This window comes from Pyrgilauda ruficollis, unplaced genomic scaffold, assembly GCF_017590135.1.
Source record: "Pyrgilauda ruficollis isolate IOZ18807 unplaced genomic scaffold, ASM1759013v1 scaffold29, whole genome shotgun sequence".
NCBI classification, from domain to species: Eukaryota; Metazoa; Chordata; class Aves; order Passeriformes; family Passeridae; genus Pyrgilauda; species Pyrgilauda ruficollis.
The window spans coordinates 1,317,904-1,336,054 of NW_024524266.1; the positions used below are offsets into that span (position 1 = coordinate 1,317,904).

General features: G+C 42.5%; 1 protein-coding gene across 1 annotated transcript in view; it reads left to right on the top strand.

The window, feature by feature from the left end:
- Positions 1-5,125: 5,125 nt before the first annotated feature.
- Positions 5,126-18,151, top strand: part of RAB20 (RAB20, member RAS oncogene family) — a 28,230-nt gene continuing 15,204 nt past the window's right edge. The window contains exon 1 of the mRNA XM_041472503.1: positions 5,126-5,468. Within this exon, the coding sequence (XP_041328437.1) occupies positions 5,297-5,468 (172 nt within the window). The 5' untranslated portion in view covers positions 5,126-5,296. The remainder of the gene's footprint in view (positions 5,469-18,151) is intronic.

Below are 18,151 nucleotides of genomic sequence, written 5' to 3' on the forward strand. Positions count from 1 at the left end.
TAGTAGACAGCCTTGGATTCTTGTGTGCTGGTGGAGTCAGACTAGACCTTAAAAGTCTGCAGTTAAAAAAAAAGGCAATCTATGCAAAACTCACATTTAGTGCATTCACCAGAACGTCTTGTATTGTGATCACTTTGAATCACAATGCTTGCTTTTTGATTGAATTTCCAGTCCTATATTTCTGTGTCATTTATTGAGTATATACACACTAATCCCCCTGCAACTCAGGTAAAAAAAGTCTAGAAAAATGAGAGCATCTGATTCCTTCATACAGGGAAAGTCGCCAGTCTCGGTACAAGGTACTGCAGGGCTCAGATAATTTTGGTGAGCAGGAAGTACCAGCAAGGAGAGAAGCGAGCTGTCTGGTGCAGTGGGCACAGCAGGGCTGCTCCCTCCACACAGTGCTAGCAACAAAGACTAAACTAACTTTCTATTAAAGACCTGGGTGGGGAGCTCCTCCTGAGCTATTTTCATCTGCATCTCTAGCACCTGTGCATCAGAGAAGAGTTTATTTTTGCTCACTCAGTGGCTGAGTATATCTATAGCTCAGGTTGCTTCATGATTTCCATCTAAGACGTGATGTTCAACGGCCTGTAACACAGGCAAATTCTAATCATCCAGATCAGGCTTTTCTGTGATAAGGATGTCTTGAGCTGGTTGGTTCACCATCTCACTGTCAGTGTGGCGTGATTCAGACACTGACCAGGCAGAAGTTATACAGTGAAATACTTTTCCAATCCTGGTGAAAGAACAGTCCTACATCTGAGGTGCTCCAAAACCTGCAAGGTTTGAAGATGAGGTAGAGCAGGATCACTTGCCAAGAGAAAGTGAGCAGCCAGCAGTGCTTAGCTGAAGACCCAGGGGACTGAAGCTCAGTGCCTCCAACCATGGGCTGCCTCATCAGCCTCCTCTGTCCTGATCACAAAACCAGCAGAAAATTACTCACAGTCACTGCTGAGCTGGTTTCTCATCAGCTTGTCAAGCTCAGCTGTCATGCCAAAGCCAGTGCCAGCCTAAGAAAAATGCCAGGAAAAGGAGAGGGAGAAGATGGGGAACTGGAACCCTAGAGAAGGGCAGACTAGCTTTTGATAAGCAGCACAAGCAATTTCCCTTGATTAGGGCATCTAGGTTGTGGGGTGGAGAGGAAGAACCTCTGTGGTGGAGAGGAAGAACCTAGTATATGTTAGAATAAATAACAAAAAGCAGAAGAATAGCTTTTTCAGGCTACACAGCTACTCATCACATTGCCACTGCTTTGTCTATATATTTCAGGCTTCCTGCCTGAAAGAAAGCACCTTGAGAGTGAGCTCTAGTTACAGCTGTCTGGAAGATGATGAGGGCAAATATTTCTGTTTCATGAGCATGCATACTCATTAAACAGAGTAAACTCATTGCTCATTAGAAGAAAGAACTCATAAAGGAAGGCAATAAGCAGAAACAAAACGAGAAATTGCTGTGGTTCACCAAATGGTACCTGTTTGTAGCTTCTGCAGTGACCTCATGCTTCATGAAGAGGTGCAACAAAGCACTGGTGTGACAGCACGTATTAAGGACAAGGAATAAGCCTCTCTTATTGTCATTCTCTTTGGTTTGTAAAGCCTTGTCTAGGATTCAGTAGGTAACTGAGATAGAGATGGTTATAAGTTATGGATTCTTCCATGTTTTAAAAGTAGGGTGAATTTGTACCACTGTTATCATTACAAACAGTCCCATTGAGGACACCTGTGGTACCTCCAGAAAGCACACATCAGGTCATGGAGATTCAACATGCCAAAACACAGAGACACTGGCAGAGGACACAAAGGAGGCAGGTTGAGGTGCTGAACACCAAGTCCACAGCACACCTGTGACATGTTGGGGGCAGCAGTTAGTAGCTGACGTGACATATCCTTTCAACCACTTGCTCAATTTTTCTCCAAAATAAGATCAGCTCAGCAAAAAACAGCCTTGTTCTGTGACAAACATTTCACCTCATGTGAACTTACAAAATATTGTTAGCCTGAATACCAAATGAGGACCATAGGCAGGAATATATATATATATACAGGGAAGGCTGGCAAGGCAAAAAATAAACAGGCTCTAATTTTCTCCTGCAATACTAAGCAGCTTTCATACTGCGGGAGACTAAAAAGGTTGAGTTACCCTGACGTCAGTACAGTAATTATTGGCTCAGGTTTTTGGCTTGTGTACAAGGCTAACATTCTTACTCTTGGGAAGGTCTTATTCTAGCACAGAAGTGGGTAAGAAACTTTAATGTGTTGTCCCTCTTTGTACCCTAATCCAAGTGTCTGAATTTCAGAAGATCCGGAGACCAACCATGGTGAGCACATTGTCACACTGTCAGGAAGGCTAATGAACAACCTTGTTGTAATTAAAGGTGTCCTCAGATGCTCTAAAATGAAAAACAAAGGCCAGACAATGTATGTAGTCCACATACATGCACTACTTAGAGATTAAAGTATTCCATATTCCTTCCTGTCAAGCAATTTGACATTCTTCATGCCCATGCTGACTACTGTGGAGATGTCTTGCTACAGACGACTCAGTGATTTGGGAAATTATCTTGCAACAGGCCAATACATCTGAGTGCTAGAGAGCAAATTACAGGCTCTTAATGTTTTCCCAAATATTTTCACATATGCTGTGTTATTATTTATATTGCATTACAGACTATCGTGAGCCTTTTGACTTTAACCAGAGATGACTTAAATTGCATGCTGTAGTTCGGAGTGCACTCATCCAAGGCGATGTCGGCAGTAATAACAAAACACACTGTGCTCTGCCTAGTGAGCGTGTTTTCCTGAGGTCAGTGGGAGCTCAGGCTGCTGAGGACTTCACAAACTTGACTCTTTAAGGGCTCACCTCAGGAGCCCTGTGACATACCTTGACCCTGTTCAGATCACCACTGTCCTAAATTCTCCCAAGGATCTGAAACAACACACAGCACCCTCCAGTCCTGTTGCACCTGATTATTAGGGACAGATTGCTGTGAAACAGAGATGACCCTTTAAGTAAGCAGTGAATGGGAGGTGAATACCAGCGGGATAATGCACATCCCTTGCTGAGTTAAGAGTTGTTAGTTGTGGCACCAGGTCCAAACCAGTACTGGACCAGATCAATTTGGTTGAGCTAGGCTATGTTTTACATACAAAAGTGTTACATTGCCATCAGTGACATTTGCCTGGTGACGCTTTCAGGAGAGTCCCCTGTCTGTCTGACTGCTGCTAGCTGGAAACACCTACTCAAATATGTGAGGATGTAGGTATCTGTTTCAAGAAACTGTGGAAAACATCTGTGAAGAGAGGAGACTTCTCTTTTTATAGAGCGTGTTATTAACAGAGCCTAAAATCCCAGTTGCATTTTCACCCTATTATTCAGACTGTTTTCTGTCCTAAGTTCTCTGCTTACTTTTAGAAACTATTGATACTTGTTTTGAATCCCAGAAAGATCTACATTTCACTAGTACTTGCAAATAATTAAAACACAGCAGAATTTTAGAGTAAAATTCAGAAATAATTGTTTTAAGTGCTTTAACTGCTAGGATTTGGTAACAGAAGCACTGTTGTAAATCAATAACTGTGTTTAAGCTTTTAGATATTTTGTTATTCTGTGGACAGTAAAAACAGTTCATAAGGCAAGAGTACATAAACCCAGGAATTTTTTACAGGTGCAGATCCTTATGGTCTAAATTCTTTGATACAAGACTCTTCTTTTCTCTTTCTGAAACGGCATCTGCCACTTCAAAAGGGTGAAACATATTGCACATGGGAATTTGCAAGCAGTATCCATACAAAGAGAATTCTGTTATTTTTACACTTTCATACCAAGCACCCAGAAGAAAACTACTTGCTTTGCGGTGTGCCAGAGAAGCACTTTGATCCAATGAGTATATTTTTCCCAACTCTGGGAGTGAGATAGAAATCCAGGCAGAAAATGGGAATCTGAGGCAAAGGCTGCATATGCCACATAAAAATAGTGTCACACAATTACTCAAGTGCAACAATTCCCCCCCCCCCACCTTAATTAGTATTGCACACAGCTCTGAATCACATCCTATATTAATATCTTGAAGTCACTTGTAAGGCTTTTTTTACCTAACTATGTAACATCTCTCTTTGGCTATCTCCAGTACTTTAATATCTGGAGCGTATTTTATTCTGAACTGAAGTTACAAATCACTGGGTACAGCTGCAAGATTACAAATCTGGTCAGTAAAAGCAGAGTAAGGTAAAGTAAGCAGGCAAGGCTTAAAAACCCAGACTGTCACACAGCTAATCCTTTTTAGCAGGTAGGCGAAAATCAAAGCATCTCATAAATATGAAGCCTAGACTGGCTAAAGAAATTCTAGCAGTTTCAACACGAGACATGCAAGAATGAGGATGCATGTTCACGTATTAAGAAAAGTGCTTCTATCTGAGCACTTTTCTGTGGGGAGGGAGAGAAAATTAGTAAATGGTAGGTTCTCTTAAGAATACTCTTAACAGTTGCTTCATCCCCCCCAGCTGGTCTACAAATTATCCCTTTATTTTACCCAAAATTTGTAGCAAGTTTGTATTTTATTAGTATTTTTTCCCAGATTTGTTTCGCATAAAGAGGACTGATACAAAAAGGATAGGCTAGATCTCTGGATCTCTGTAATGGAATTACACCTCAGAGGTAGACCTGCCCCTCGGAAAATAATCCCTGACACCTCCCTCTCACCAGGGCAAAGGCGTTTGCCTGGCAGCTGTCACAGCTCTGTGAGAGATCTTAATTTCGGAGCAACTTTCTGCCCCTCCATGTACACCCCAGGAGGGGAACGCAATGAGCGGGCTTTGCCTTGTGCTCCAGGAGGGCTGCGGAGATGGTGTCTGTGCCACCTCCAGCTGGAAGGACGCGAGCATCCCGGCACGCAGCTGCATCCCCCGGAGGCTCAGCGAGGCCGACTCGGCCCCGACACCCCCGCGAGAACCGGCGTACCGGGAGCCAGCGTGCCCCGGGGCGGCCGGGACACCTCAGCCGGCTCCTCCGGGCAGGGCAGGGGCGGAGGGTCCGCCGAGCTCCGGCCGCTTCCCCGCCCGCGTCCCCTCCCCCTGAGGGGCGGAGCGGGGCCGGGCCGGCCCGGGGGAGGAGGAGCAGCCGGAGCCGGAGCCGGGGCCGATCGCGGCGGCTCCAGCGGAGCCCCCGAAGTTTGCGCTGCCGGCGGAGGCGGCTCTCGGCCCTCGTCCCGCCGCTTCCGGGGCCCCGCCGGGCGGAGCGGGCCGGGCAGGGCAAGGGGGCGGGAGCGGCCGCCGGCAGGGAACCGAGCCGAGCCGCGATGAAGAAGCCGGACGGGAAGGTGGTGCTGCTGGGGGACATGAACGTGGGCAAGACCTCCCTGCTGCACCGCTACATGGAGCGGCGCTTCCAGGAGACGGTCAGCACCGTCGGCGGCGCCTTCTACCTGAAGCAGTGGGGGCCGTACAACATCTCCATCTGGGACACCGCAGGTGAGGGCACCCCCGGCACGGAGGGGATGGGGTCCGGCGCGGCGCTCCCGGCGGAACGGGGCTCCCCGAAACCCGCCGGGTGTTTGCTGGCGGGCTGCCCCTCTCCGGCTCCGGGGAGAGCGGCGCTGCCCGCGGCACCCTCCGTGCCTTGGGATGCGCAGGGCTTTCTTTTCCCTAGTTTTGGCTCGGCCCTACTGTACGAGCTGCGGGGTGGGTGACCTCGCTCGGGACAGCTTCGATTTCCGAGAAGCGGGAGCAGGAGATGGAGACGTGATCCCCGCGGTGCCCCGGAGGCGGCGGCCGGCGGCGGGAGCCCTGCCCCGCTGCTTATCGCCTTGTTGGCTCTACGGTGAAGTCAGTCGCCTGAATCATAGGGTTTGGCGGTAGGACAGTCTGAGAAGAGACACGATTTTGATGGGCCATAAGGGTCAACTGTTACTTACAACTGTTCATCTCTGGTATTTTTGGAATTGCTTTGCGAAATGTAGATGTACAGAGAAGATTGCGGTACCTGATTGCTTTCTTTTACCCGACTAGATGGCTGCTGACTACAAGTTCAGTCAGGAATTAGAGAGGTTGCAGCTTCTCCCTTCCCTTTCTTACTGAGTTCATCGCTTCTCGTTGTGTACTGTTGAGTTTGGTATCAGCTGGTGTCAGACGAGGACTTCCAAACGCGTGCTGCCTGCCAGCCCTTTGGACGTGGCGTTCCCCTTCCCCGCAGCTGTAAGAAATTGGTGCACAGAGAGCATGGGCTGCCGGCAGCTTCTGTCTGGGATAGCAGCAAGGGGCTGTCTGTGCCGCTGTTGTGGCAGGCAGCATCTCTGGGATGCAGGACTGAGCGTGGGTTGTGGTTTGGAGGCCTGGGGTGGAGGAGGTGGGAGAGCATGGACTGGAGAAGTGGGTTGTGGTCTTAGTCATATGAATGTCTTGCTCTGGATTATTAAGTCAGGAAGCTCTCCTCTGTCATGTAAAGGACTAGAGTGTCCTGCAAAATTAAGTCAATGAATGCTCTTGCCTTTAAGTTGTTCCTTGCAAATATAATCTTGTTCCTTTTTTTTATTTTTTTTTTTTTTTGTTGTTTTCATGTTTAGGTGGATTTTTAAAAATATTTAGTGGCAACATGAAGAATGCAGGTTATATGTCTTGTGAAACTGGAGGACCTGCAGCATCGTGCACTATTCCAGTTTCCTCTTGATGAAATTTGGGAGGGAAGTTCATTTGCTGTGTCACTTCATGTCGCAATCTAGTCCAAAATAGCTTTTCCTGTGTCAGGAATTGAGAAGGAGGAAGGGGAGAAATGAAACTGCCAAAAAGTTATACAGAAACACTTCTGGGAAGTGTGGAGGGGAGGTGTTCAAGAGCTTTGTCTTGCATTTGGTAATCTGTTACTATCATGAAAGCTCTCTACCAGTAGCTCTGTTTTAAATATACTTTCTATGTAATTTGCAGTATTTTTTTAAATCTACTTCAGTTTTGGTGTTTGTGTTTTACTATGGGGAGTCTCTTGTGGGCAGTTGCTGCTTGTTTCTAGTAAGCCAGACCCCTGTGGGTGATTAGCAGAGGGCTTTATTTCACCAGGAAAACCATCTGTCTTGGTGACATTGTTCCTTGGTAATTTTCATTACACCCTTTTTTTTGTCATACATAATAAAATAAGACCCTCCAAGGCTTGCCTGCTGGTTTTAGAGCCCTTTTTGTCAGTCATTTGTTCTTACTGTGGTATTTTATTCAGTGTTAATTGAGGAACCAGGTTCCAGTTGTATGTGGAAACTGGAAAGCTCCAGAGGGGGAAGCTCTGTGTGCCAGGTGAAGCACCCAGGTGATATCTGTCTCAGGACAGTGCAAGTGTTCAGAGCTCAGCAATCACTTCCCCAGTGGCCACGGTTCCTGGTGCAGGGCCACTGCCAATGCACAGCTCTGCAGTAGAAGTTCCTGCTGCTCAGCAGCCCTTCTGGAGCAGAGTTGCTGAAGCTGTGTTTGCAGAGCAACAGTTAGAAAGTGTTGCTGTGTTGTACCAGGGTGACATACCACGTCTTCCTCATTCTTCTCTGTTGCTGGAGTTAGCGCTGAGCCTGGCTGTCCCCTCTCTGGTGTTTCAGGGGCACACAAGGGCTCTTGCACCATCTCCCTGTTGACTCGTGCTCCTGAGAATGATGGAAGTTGCCAAAACTGGGCTAGACTGTTGGGGCCTGTGGGTTTTCATTTATTAACAGCTCTCATTAATCTTGGAATTAACAGAAGCTCCCAGGGCACATATGTGCTTTCTGCTCTCCTGGTGAAGAAGTAAGGGACCTTGCTGACACTGTAAATCTGGTGTTAAGTCACAAGGGGATTGAAAAGTCGGTGTTATTTATTTGTTTATTTTTATTTTGTGTGGATCTTATGCTTTTGTTGGGCTCAATGTGTCTGGAGACCTTGGTTTGTGCCTCTTATCTCTCTGCAGTCTCACTGTCTTATCTCTACTAGGTGGGTACCAAGTAAGCTTGGAATGTATAGTGAGGAGGAGTTTAAAATTTAGCTTTTTTGTCTGTTTATTAACCTGATGTTGCTAACTACTGGATTCTTGTGAAGCAGTTATAGGGTTATCAAATACTGATACATTGTTTTCTTTAATTATGTATGTGTAGATATATAGAGAAATCCAGCAACAGTCATCCATGAGAGCTGAAATTCTTTAGCCAGCAATGACAAGAACATGGATCAAAGTTTACAACCATCCCACCTACCTAAATACTGAGTCCCTGCTCAGGATGTCTGTCTTAATACCTCAACAGCACTTTATACAATGTATGATGTAGAAATAGGGAAGATTTGGCCTAGAAAAATTAGGGTATGCATGGTAGTAGCTACTGTACTAGTTCAATACAAAATTAAACAAGGTAAACTGGAATACATCTTCTTAAATTTTCCCCATTCATATTATATTTAGTATGTGAATGTATGTTTATTTTTGTTGTTGCTTATGAGCACTATTTTTGGGGCTTATCTCCATAGAAGTCCCCTATGTTTTACTTGCAGTTCAGATTGTACGGTTATTTGTTTTTCCAGTATGGAGTAGGCATTTGGCTGTAACAACACAAGCTTCAGTACAATGAAGCTCCATTCTTGTAATACAAAGTGATGCTTGTGCACACTTAGACTTTAGTGATTGATGAGAATATCTGCAGTAGTGGTGATGGATCAAAAGTTAAGTATGCATTACTTCCTGCTCTGAATTTAGAAAAATCTCATTTTCCTAGAACTAAATTTGCTTACCACAGTGCTTAAGATGTGCATTTGTGGGTTATCTTTAGTGAAATCAGTGTGCACACCTGACCTGTTCTACCAAGTTAGATTTGAAGTGTAAACCAGTTATTCTAGGGAGGAGTCTTAGCTGTACATTCACACCTCTCCTTATCTTGGAAAATTCAGCTGCTTAGTCTAGTCTAAATCTTTCATGTTCTTTTCCACAAGCGCTGTAAAATGGGTGTGCAGAAATTGTCAGACTTGATTGTTTTTTTATGTAAATGCTCATGGCAAATAGTTCAACATCTCCTGTTTTCCAGTTTGATGATTATGAGAGAAGTTATTTGGAAGTTGCATTCAAGTCAAGGAAACAAATAAGCCCCAGATGGAGGAATACTTGGGAGAAGAATCATATGCTTGCCATGTTCCAAAGCTCTCCTTTTCCTAGCCATCTGCTTTTGGCTGGTTCTCCATTGTCAGAGGCTTGGCTAGACAGTCTTGTGTCTGACCCAGCATGGCTGCTGTTGTACTTGTGGTTGGTGCATAGAATTATTTGCTTATTATATTCTGATGCAACAAATTACATTTGTTGTTTTCTCTTTGGATCAGTTAACTCAAAGGAACTAAAAAAAAAAAAAAGCATAAACTGTACAAAAAGAAGTAACTGTACACTTTTAGCATATTTTAAAGAGCTAGTTTGCTGGATAGAGGCCTAGTCTTTAAAGCATTTGAATACATGCTTTGAGACCTTTGTAGTAGTTTTTTGAAGTATTATTTTTCTGCAACAAAGAAAGTAGGCAACAACATCAGTAAGAAGGCCTTCCTCCTCACACAACAGGATTGAGGGTTGGACACTCAAGATGTCAAAGCTATATATGTATATATTTCTCTGTGTGTCTATGCGTATATGTATATATACATATATTTTCTAGGCAGTGCTGACAGCAGCTGTGGAGTAAATTAAAACTTCCTCCTGGGTGCTGATGGCATGTAGCTCAGAGCTAGCATATAATTTTTTTATGTCTGGAAGCACAAAACCTGAAATTTTGAGGGTCTTGGTCCTATTCCACCATTAAACCTGGAATAATAACGTGTGGTGGCTTCAGCTAATGATATTGTAGAAGTGTTTGTTGTTGAGGCATGTTTTCTGATGCCTTGGGATTTCAAAAGGTAAAACTTCTTCTGTATGTTAGTTTTCAGTCTCTTTAAGTTGACATTTTTTTGTCTGGCAGATAAGTGGTTTCTTAACCCCAGCAGCAAGGTTTCTTAATTACTAGTGGCCGTGTCCCCTGTGTTGCTGGCATAGTATTAGAGCAGTCAACTGGTAAATGAATGACCAATATTTTAGAAAGTTCACATCAGGATGCTCTAATTCTGTTTTAAGAGACTGAGTTTTGAAGTAGCCAGCAGATATTCATGCAGCATTATAATGGGGAAACATAAAGGTTAACTTTATGGAAAGCAAACTTTCCTTCTTTTCCTTCTTCTCTTGAGCTATCTGTCAACAAGGACTGACTTAATTTTTTTTTTTATTCTGTAAATACTCGGTTCATATTTTTACATCTTCCAACCATTTATTTTTACTTGCATATATATAGTTAGGGACGAAGGAGATAAACATAGCCTAGAAAAGGCTCTTCTGCGCCATGGGTCAGCTGCAGTGTATCTGCCTAATGAGTGCTCACATCTCTTGTGACTGGTTTGCTGATGTCTGATGTTAATCAGTGCTGGTGAGCACGTGTGAATTGCTCACAGCTTCTGATCTCTGACTGCTGGGGTTTCGTAGGCTGCAGCTGCCTGTGCTGAGCCTTCTCGGGCAAGGTGTCAATGTTGAGCTGGTGTGATGTGTTAGATTCCCCCGGTGAAAACGATTCGTTTCCCCCCTTGCTTAGTTAGGCTTTGAGGGTTTTGTGGGTTTGGTTTTGTTCTTTTTTTACACAATTTATCTGTGTTGATGAACGCTTCCTTGTGCTCACTGAGTCAAAGAATATCTTGAGCTGAAAGGGACCCATAAAGACCAAGTCCAATTCCCTGTTCCTTGCAGGTTTACTTAAAACGAAGCCATTAAACTGTGTGACCAAGAGGGAGCTCCTTGAACTCTGACAGGCTTGGTGCTGCGGGGAGCCTGTTCATCACCCTCTCAGTGAAGAATCTTTTCCAAATATACATTCTGAACTTCCCCTGATGCAGCTGTGCTCCATTTCTTGGTAAAGGCTGTGAATCAGTTTAGTTCTCAAGGCAAACCTGAGATGGGGCGTGACTTGCTGCTCAGAGTGTGTGATCAGCCCAGGAAGCTGGAAGCAAACATTGCCTTTTGTGGTGAACAATATGCAAATTGTCAGTAGGTAGAGCAGAAACATGGTCCTCCATCATATTGAAACACAGCAAAGAAACAGGAGGTTTTAGGTGACACATTTCCTCACAAGTGAACACTGATAGTAGCTACTCTGCTTGGTATTATTCTGGTTTTGATTTTGGAAGTAGAGGATTACAGCAGGGGAAAAGAAGCTGCAGAGGAGGTGAGATGAGATGATTGGGTGGGTTAGTTGAAGCCAAAGAGGGCTCTGATGCATGTGCCTTTCTACACCTGATGGAATTCTGGCAGCAGTTGGGGTTGGCTGTTGCTGAATGTGCAGTGAGGTATCTTTATTCAGGAGGTTTCTTGTTGGAAGGACATAGGGGATATCACCTCAAAAAGTGTCTTGGGCATCAGGGACCATCAGTGAGGAAGGCTGCTGAGTGTGTACCTGCGCTCAAGAGGTGAGAACTAAACAACATAAAGGTTGGAAATCATGGAGAATAAGGTCCCTTAAGTCTATTGCTGGTGAGTCATGGCTTGGGGGCTAGTTACTGGCAAGAGTCTTTTATTTTAAAATTTTTTTACAAATTCTTAAAACACTTCCCTTTCTGCTCTTGGAAAAATTATTTTGCAGAATATGATGTTGGCCTCAATTAGTTGTTCATGATTGTTATATGTAATACAATGATGGCTGAGGACCAGTGCCTCATACACACATGGTGTGGCTTCCTTGAGATTACTGTGCATGGTTATAAGCTACATATTTTCATATCTTGCAAAGGAAACCATAAGAGTGGAAGCTCAAAGGGACAGAAATTCCTGAAGAGAGTTCACTGTCCGTGAGCCCTGTATCTAAAGCCTCTGAAGCAGATTCAGAAGAAGGAATAAAAGTTTAAGCTTTAGACCATCCATGGAAACATGGTTTTGTTGTTGTGAAACAGCGCACTAGATTACTTTTTTTTTGCAATGAATGTTTCCTGAAAAGAACAGAATAACTTGGGGGTTGATTAAAAATATGAAGAAATAATGAACTGCCTGGGAAATGTCCTGGAGGAAGTTCTATTTTCTGTGTCCAGCAATTTAAAATACAGTGATATACAAATAAAGTCAAAGGCAAGAAATTCACTGCAGCTGAAAGTGCTTTTGTGTGCAAGTTAAGTAAAAATACAGAAATACCTTGTCAGAGGAAATAGTGAAAAATACATATCAAAAAGAAACAGAAGGCAAAAGTAACACAACTTATTCAGCTATAGCTAACTGAATTTATTGAAAGTAGAATTTTATTTCTAATGTGTAATTTTAGTACTGACTTGCAGAGGCAAGCTAATGGGGAAGTTATGGCACCTCATGAGTACTTGATGCAGGCTAAGGTAAATGTTGTGTGTGAACCTCTGTGCTACCTTCTGTGTTCCAGCCCCCACGTTAAACCCCCACTTTGCATGTGGTATTTAATAATAGTGTGCAAAGTGACTGAGCTGTTCTAGCCTAAGTGGGAAAGTACCCAACAGTTTGAGTAGGACACTCCCTGAATAGTCTCAGTGACCTGAGATATGTGCTTGGCTAAAGCTGTCCAGGATCATGCCAAGGCATCGTGGCTTGACAAATATCAGCAACTTTCAAGAGGACTTGAGTTTGTTCAAGTTCTTGAATTGATTAAATATGCAGTCTTTTAAAGTCACAGATTCTAGGCTGGAGCAATATGGAGCATCTTCCTGATGAAGAGTTTATGCCTCTGGCATTATGTTTTTCTTCTCTGGTTCCTGAAGGAAGAGGTATATTTTGCAGATGTCTGTCAAAATTGACTCAACAGCTGAAAGATAAGTTTAAATACTGCCTGCTTTATGCCAATACTGAAAATGTATGAGGGAGGGAGACATGAACAAGAGGAATGGTTAGTAAAACAGTATAAATGCAGTGGAAAAGCTGCTCATAAAAATTACAGATATATGGAAATTCATCTTCCTTGTGGATCGGGAGCTGGTAGGAGAGACTGTAGAAAATAAGGGTGTCCAAGAACTGGATTATTGACTTCATTTAAACTGGTGTCCTAGAGGGTATATGCAAAGGGATGGGTGTTTTGGGTATGAAAAAAAGTTACTAATGCCCTGTTGCATTCTTCAATTTGACTTTGTGAAATGTGTACCTGAGCTGTCTAAGAAACAACAGCTCTTCCAGTTTGAGTGTGAGGGGAAAAACACAGGGATGGGACAGGAAAAGTTTTTCCCAGTAGTTCTTTGCCTAGCTGAGTAAATAGTGTGGCGTAGAACAGCAGAATGCTTCACAAACTGTAATGTAGAGATGACTGTGTGCAAAATAACACACATTGATTCATTTGTGGTGGTGTGGTGTTTTTTTTTGTTTTTTTTTTTTTTGTTTTTTTTTTTTTAACTGAGATGCAGTCATGTTCTGTAATGGGAAACAAATAGGTATTTAAAGTTAGTGGTGTATGTCCAGGTGCCTGAACTTAGGCAGTCAGGGTTGTGGTGTCTTTCTGTTGACTATGCAATTAACTTTGGCTCTCAGTTGGAAGGAAGGGGACAATGGATACTTCAAATACAAATGTGGGGCAGGTAACTGGCTGCTAGTTGTTCAGTTTCTACTTTGAGTGATCATGTATGGTGACTACATTTCTAGTTTCACCTCAGTACATGCACATTATGGTGACACAAGTATGAAAACCAGGGAAACTCATAAGCAGCCCCACAGTGCCTTGGCTGAGCTTCTCGTGATACTCTGTGGGCTAGTTTGAGTCACTTTACTTCACATTGCAATCACATCTTATATCTACATGAATTGTTTGCTTCACTGCAGTCACTGTCTCGTGTTGAAGCCACTGGCCCTGTGAGCTTCCAAGGGGCAGTGTTTTACTGCCTGAACTGAAGGTACACTTAGTAATCCCTCATCTTAGTCACATTTTGCTATTGCAAAATATCCGAACAAATAACCTTTGTTTGGGTCTCCATCTAGAAAAATGCTGAGTCTGTAGTGGTTACATTTGTATTAAAAATTGTGAAATAGAAAGAATAATTTTCTCTTCCAAGTCTGAATGATTTCCTTTCTTTCAGGGAAACACTGGGTACAACATCCAGGGGGTTGATCAAAAGACATCAAAGCTGTGATAAATTCCTTTTCCTGTGCTTGATTAACTGCAATTTCATATTCAGTACCTGAAGATATGCCTAGGAAATGAGATTTCAGGTTGGTGATTAAACTCAACTTATGCAAGCGTGCTGTAGAGAGCAGAGGTGGTCAAAGGAAGTGAGTGGGTTTTTGCTCTTAATTTGAATTCTTTACATAAGTAATTTGCTATCCTACATCACAGGAGATTCAGGATAGCTTCCTTTAGGGCAACCAACTCAATAAACATACAAGATTTCCACACCTACCTGGGTGTGGAAAGAAACAAATCTAGAAGAGTGCTAATTAACATGGTTTTTAAAGGGAAATAGATGATCAGATGTGTTTGTGAATTTTCTAGTATATCTTTCCATCTCTTAGGAAGCAGGTGAGAATGGAAAGTTGGCTTTGCTTGGGCCATCAAGAACCCATTCATGGAGGATCCCTGATGAGAGCCTAAAGACCTGTGTGAGCATTTGATGTAGGTACTTCTCCCTGCTCCCTCAGTCTTTCTATTTGATACAGTTACATATTTTCTATACTCTGTTACATAATTTAATATTGCTAACTACTGCTTTCAGGACATTCTTGCAAAATACAGAAAAAAGGTGTTGTCCAGCCATCCAATCACTTTTACATACTTAGTTTAAAATTAATGGTCTTCAGTGCAGGTGAAATAAAAGGAAAATTTTTCATTAACATTCTGGAGCTTATGACTAATGAGTTTTTAGTCATATATAATATTCAGCCATATAAATTTAAATGTGTGAGATTTTGTTGTGAAAGGCCTCAAAAATCAGTTTCTGTTCTTCATCATGGGATCTGTGATCTGGGCATATAAATGTGTACATCTGTTGTTCTTTTCTTAATTGTTGGAGGTAGAAATAAGGATCTTGTTAGTATTCTAGAGGTTTTTTGGTTTATATTCCACCTATCATTTGCTCTCAAAATTTTCATTCATTCAGAAAAGTGAGAAATTACCAGAATCTGTAGTGGCTTACAGGTACAAAAATAAATGAAAGAAAAAGCTGTGTGTAGTTGAGTCAGCATCTTCCAAGCCTCATAAAAGGGATTATCAAATCTTGTGGCTTGCTGCAAGTGAGACTTGAGTGTTTTAAACAAAACAAAAAATCCCCACTGGTATAATGAGTGAATTTTTTTTTTCCCCCTTCCTGATACAGCCTGTTGCTTTTTAAAAAACTAAATCTCCAATTTTGTGACAATAAAAATGTCTCAAACTGCTCAGCTCCTCCAACTCCTGCCAGTATGATTCCTTCTTATTTTCATGAGCCTGTAACACTGTCTTTAGGACGTGAGCTTTCCCTCCTGCAGCAGATGGCTGTATGTGTGACATTTGTATTGTTTCCCTTATCTCCTTCCCGTTCTAGTGTTTTGTGCCCTTTCCACGTTGTCCTGTTTGACTTTTTTCGCTTCAAGTCTTGGAACCCCAGTGGAAGTGGAATAGTTGTCTTCTCTTTGAGTGGCAGAACATTTTGTGACCTAGAGATATTGTCCTAATTATGGAAGAAAAGGATGCAGTGCAAGCAAATCAGTGAGCACTTCCCTTTCTGTAAGTAGCTTCCCCTCTTGGCAGGAGGGTTCAATGGGCAGACACTGGACAGTGGTAACATTGCTCTTGGTAGCTTATTTTGTTTAGAAAGTTCAGAACTGAGTTGTTTGTCATTTTTAGCACTACTCCCGTTGTACCAGGTTGGAGAACAATGATATGAGATTACGTACCACGCCTCTTGTCTGATTACAGTTTCTTTAATTCTCAGATGAATGCTCCTAAACTGTGGATGTTACGTATGATCTTAGGCAGAGAAACTGGAAGGAGAATTAAAAGGGAGAAGTAGTGCCAGAAATGTAAAGACCATTTATCTTAGCATAAGCTCTGAAAACACAAGTCACACGTCCTGTGATAAAATTATCCTAATGTTTTGAACAAGTTTTAAATACACTCCCACAAAACCCAGGTAGAAGAACTGTGTGGCACAGTCTCCCACTTTTGATACTTGCTGAAGGCAGCCCACTGGATAACCAGAACTGCCTCCTGCTTTTGACAAATTGCAGCTATTTAGAAGCACCCAGTGAAGAAGATTTCAACTGAATAGAAACTGATGGTAGCTGGTAAGTAATAGAAGCAGTTATAATTTTCTTCAAGGTTAATTATGCATGAATTCATTTCTTGTGTTCTTAGTTGAGAACCTGCCTATAAATCATTGAGAACGTTGAAACAAATAATAATTGAGTGAGCCTAATTTTGTGTCCCATGATATTAATATGAGTTTCTCTTCAAAAAAAATAAAACAGTAGACTTTTTCATTCAGTTTGCAAGATCCATGGACTTTATTTCTACACATCTAGCAAAGTTGAAATATTTTTCAAATTGCTGGTGATGGGTGGTTTGAAGTTAAACTCAGTGTTACAAATCAGGAGCTAGCATATAGTTATCTACTGTGCCTCAGTTCCATTTCACCAAAAGATGATTTAACCTTAAATAAGAGGCACTTGCCAAGTAACTGCAGGGGCAGACCAGCTGTGGGTATCTGCTATTGATCTGATAACCAGAGCTTCCTGAAGCATTTCAGATAACTGTGTTTTTTGTTATGTGTGCAAGAATCATTCCTCACTTTGGAAACATGTGACACAGAAGGTCACTTCTTACAAAACAGCCTGCCAGCTCTCAAATGTGTTTTTGTGTAACCTGGACTCTGTTTCTTGGAATGTGCATGTTGTGATTCTTAGATGCCTTTCCTTCCCCCTCCTCACCTAGTAGTGATCAGTGATGAATACCAGCATTTAGCTGCTGTCTTGCACTAAGTTCAGTTTTGTAAAAGCTAGGCCTCTAGAAGTGCTTCTAGTTCTCTTCTTTCTGTCCTCTACTCCTAATCAACCTGGAAAAATACTAGTAGGATAAAAGATTTATGGAAATAGTGCTTGAGGTGCTGCCTACATATGAGCCTAGTAATTAATTTTATCTTCAAAAGGAAGCATGGCAAATATACTTGAGTCCCTCTCTGCACTGCAGTGCCCCATGCATGTCCTGAACCAAGCTGTGCTGCAGCTGTGGAAGAAGAGAATGGTCTCTGGCTGTGTGGTAGGTTTGGAAGGTGCATTCCCATGGATATGTGACCTTCCACACTGATTACTAAGGGCTAAAAAACTCTTGCTTCTGGTGGCCTGATGCTGTGGTAGAAACAGCCTGGAGATCCCTGAAACTGTCTAAATACTGAATTTCTTGCAGGTTCTTGAAAGCCTCTGGCTGATGTCCTGGGATGACCCTGAAGTAGAGCACTGAGGGGTAGGGTTGGGTTCTATTGGCCTGTCTTTGCTGCTAGTGCTTTTGAAATATTAATGGAAGAAATTATCATGAAAGTGGGGCTGATGGAAAATAGGCACTGCTATAGCTAATGCTCTTGTAAATGTATCTAGAATGGTTTGGGTTGGAAAAGATCTTAAAAATCATGAAGTTCCAAACCACCTGTCATGAGCAGGGATACCACCCACTTGATCAGCTTACTCAGGCCCCCATCCAACCTGTTCTTGAACACTTCCAGGGTTGGAGCACCTACAACCTCTCTGGGCAACAAGCTCTGAAGCTCTCCTGTGGGTTTGTGGAAGAAAGCTAACTTACTGTGTTCCCATGTATGACTCCCGTTGGGTGGATGTGCACAAAAGAGTTTACAACTGCTTCTTGATGCTTTGGCTTCCTGTACATGGGAAGAAGGGAAATGACTGACAGCCAGGAGGCAAAAATACATAGAATGTGTTTGTGGTTAAAGCGATAATATGGAAAAAGAAGAATGTTTCTAAAAGAGTAGACCATTTAATTTTATGTATGATTGGATACAAAATTTAATCCAAAGAGGGTCTGCAGTGAATAACAATAAACTCTTCTTGTAGTATCTAAAATGTCAATTCCCTTAATTGAGATTTTTATTAAGTTTGTGGTGTTTCCTCACTCCAAAAATGGAGTGTTGTACTGATTATCTTGGTATGTATGTAGTTAACCCTTCTGCAAAAAATCCTTTGGGGAATT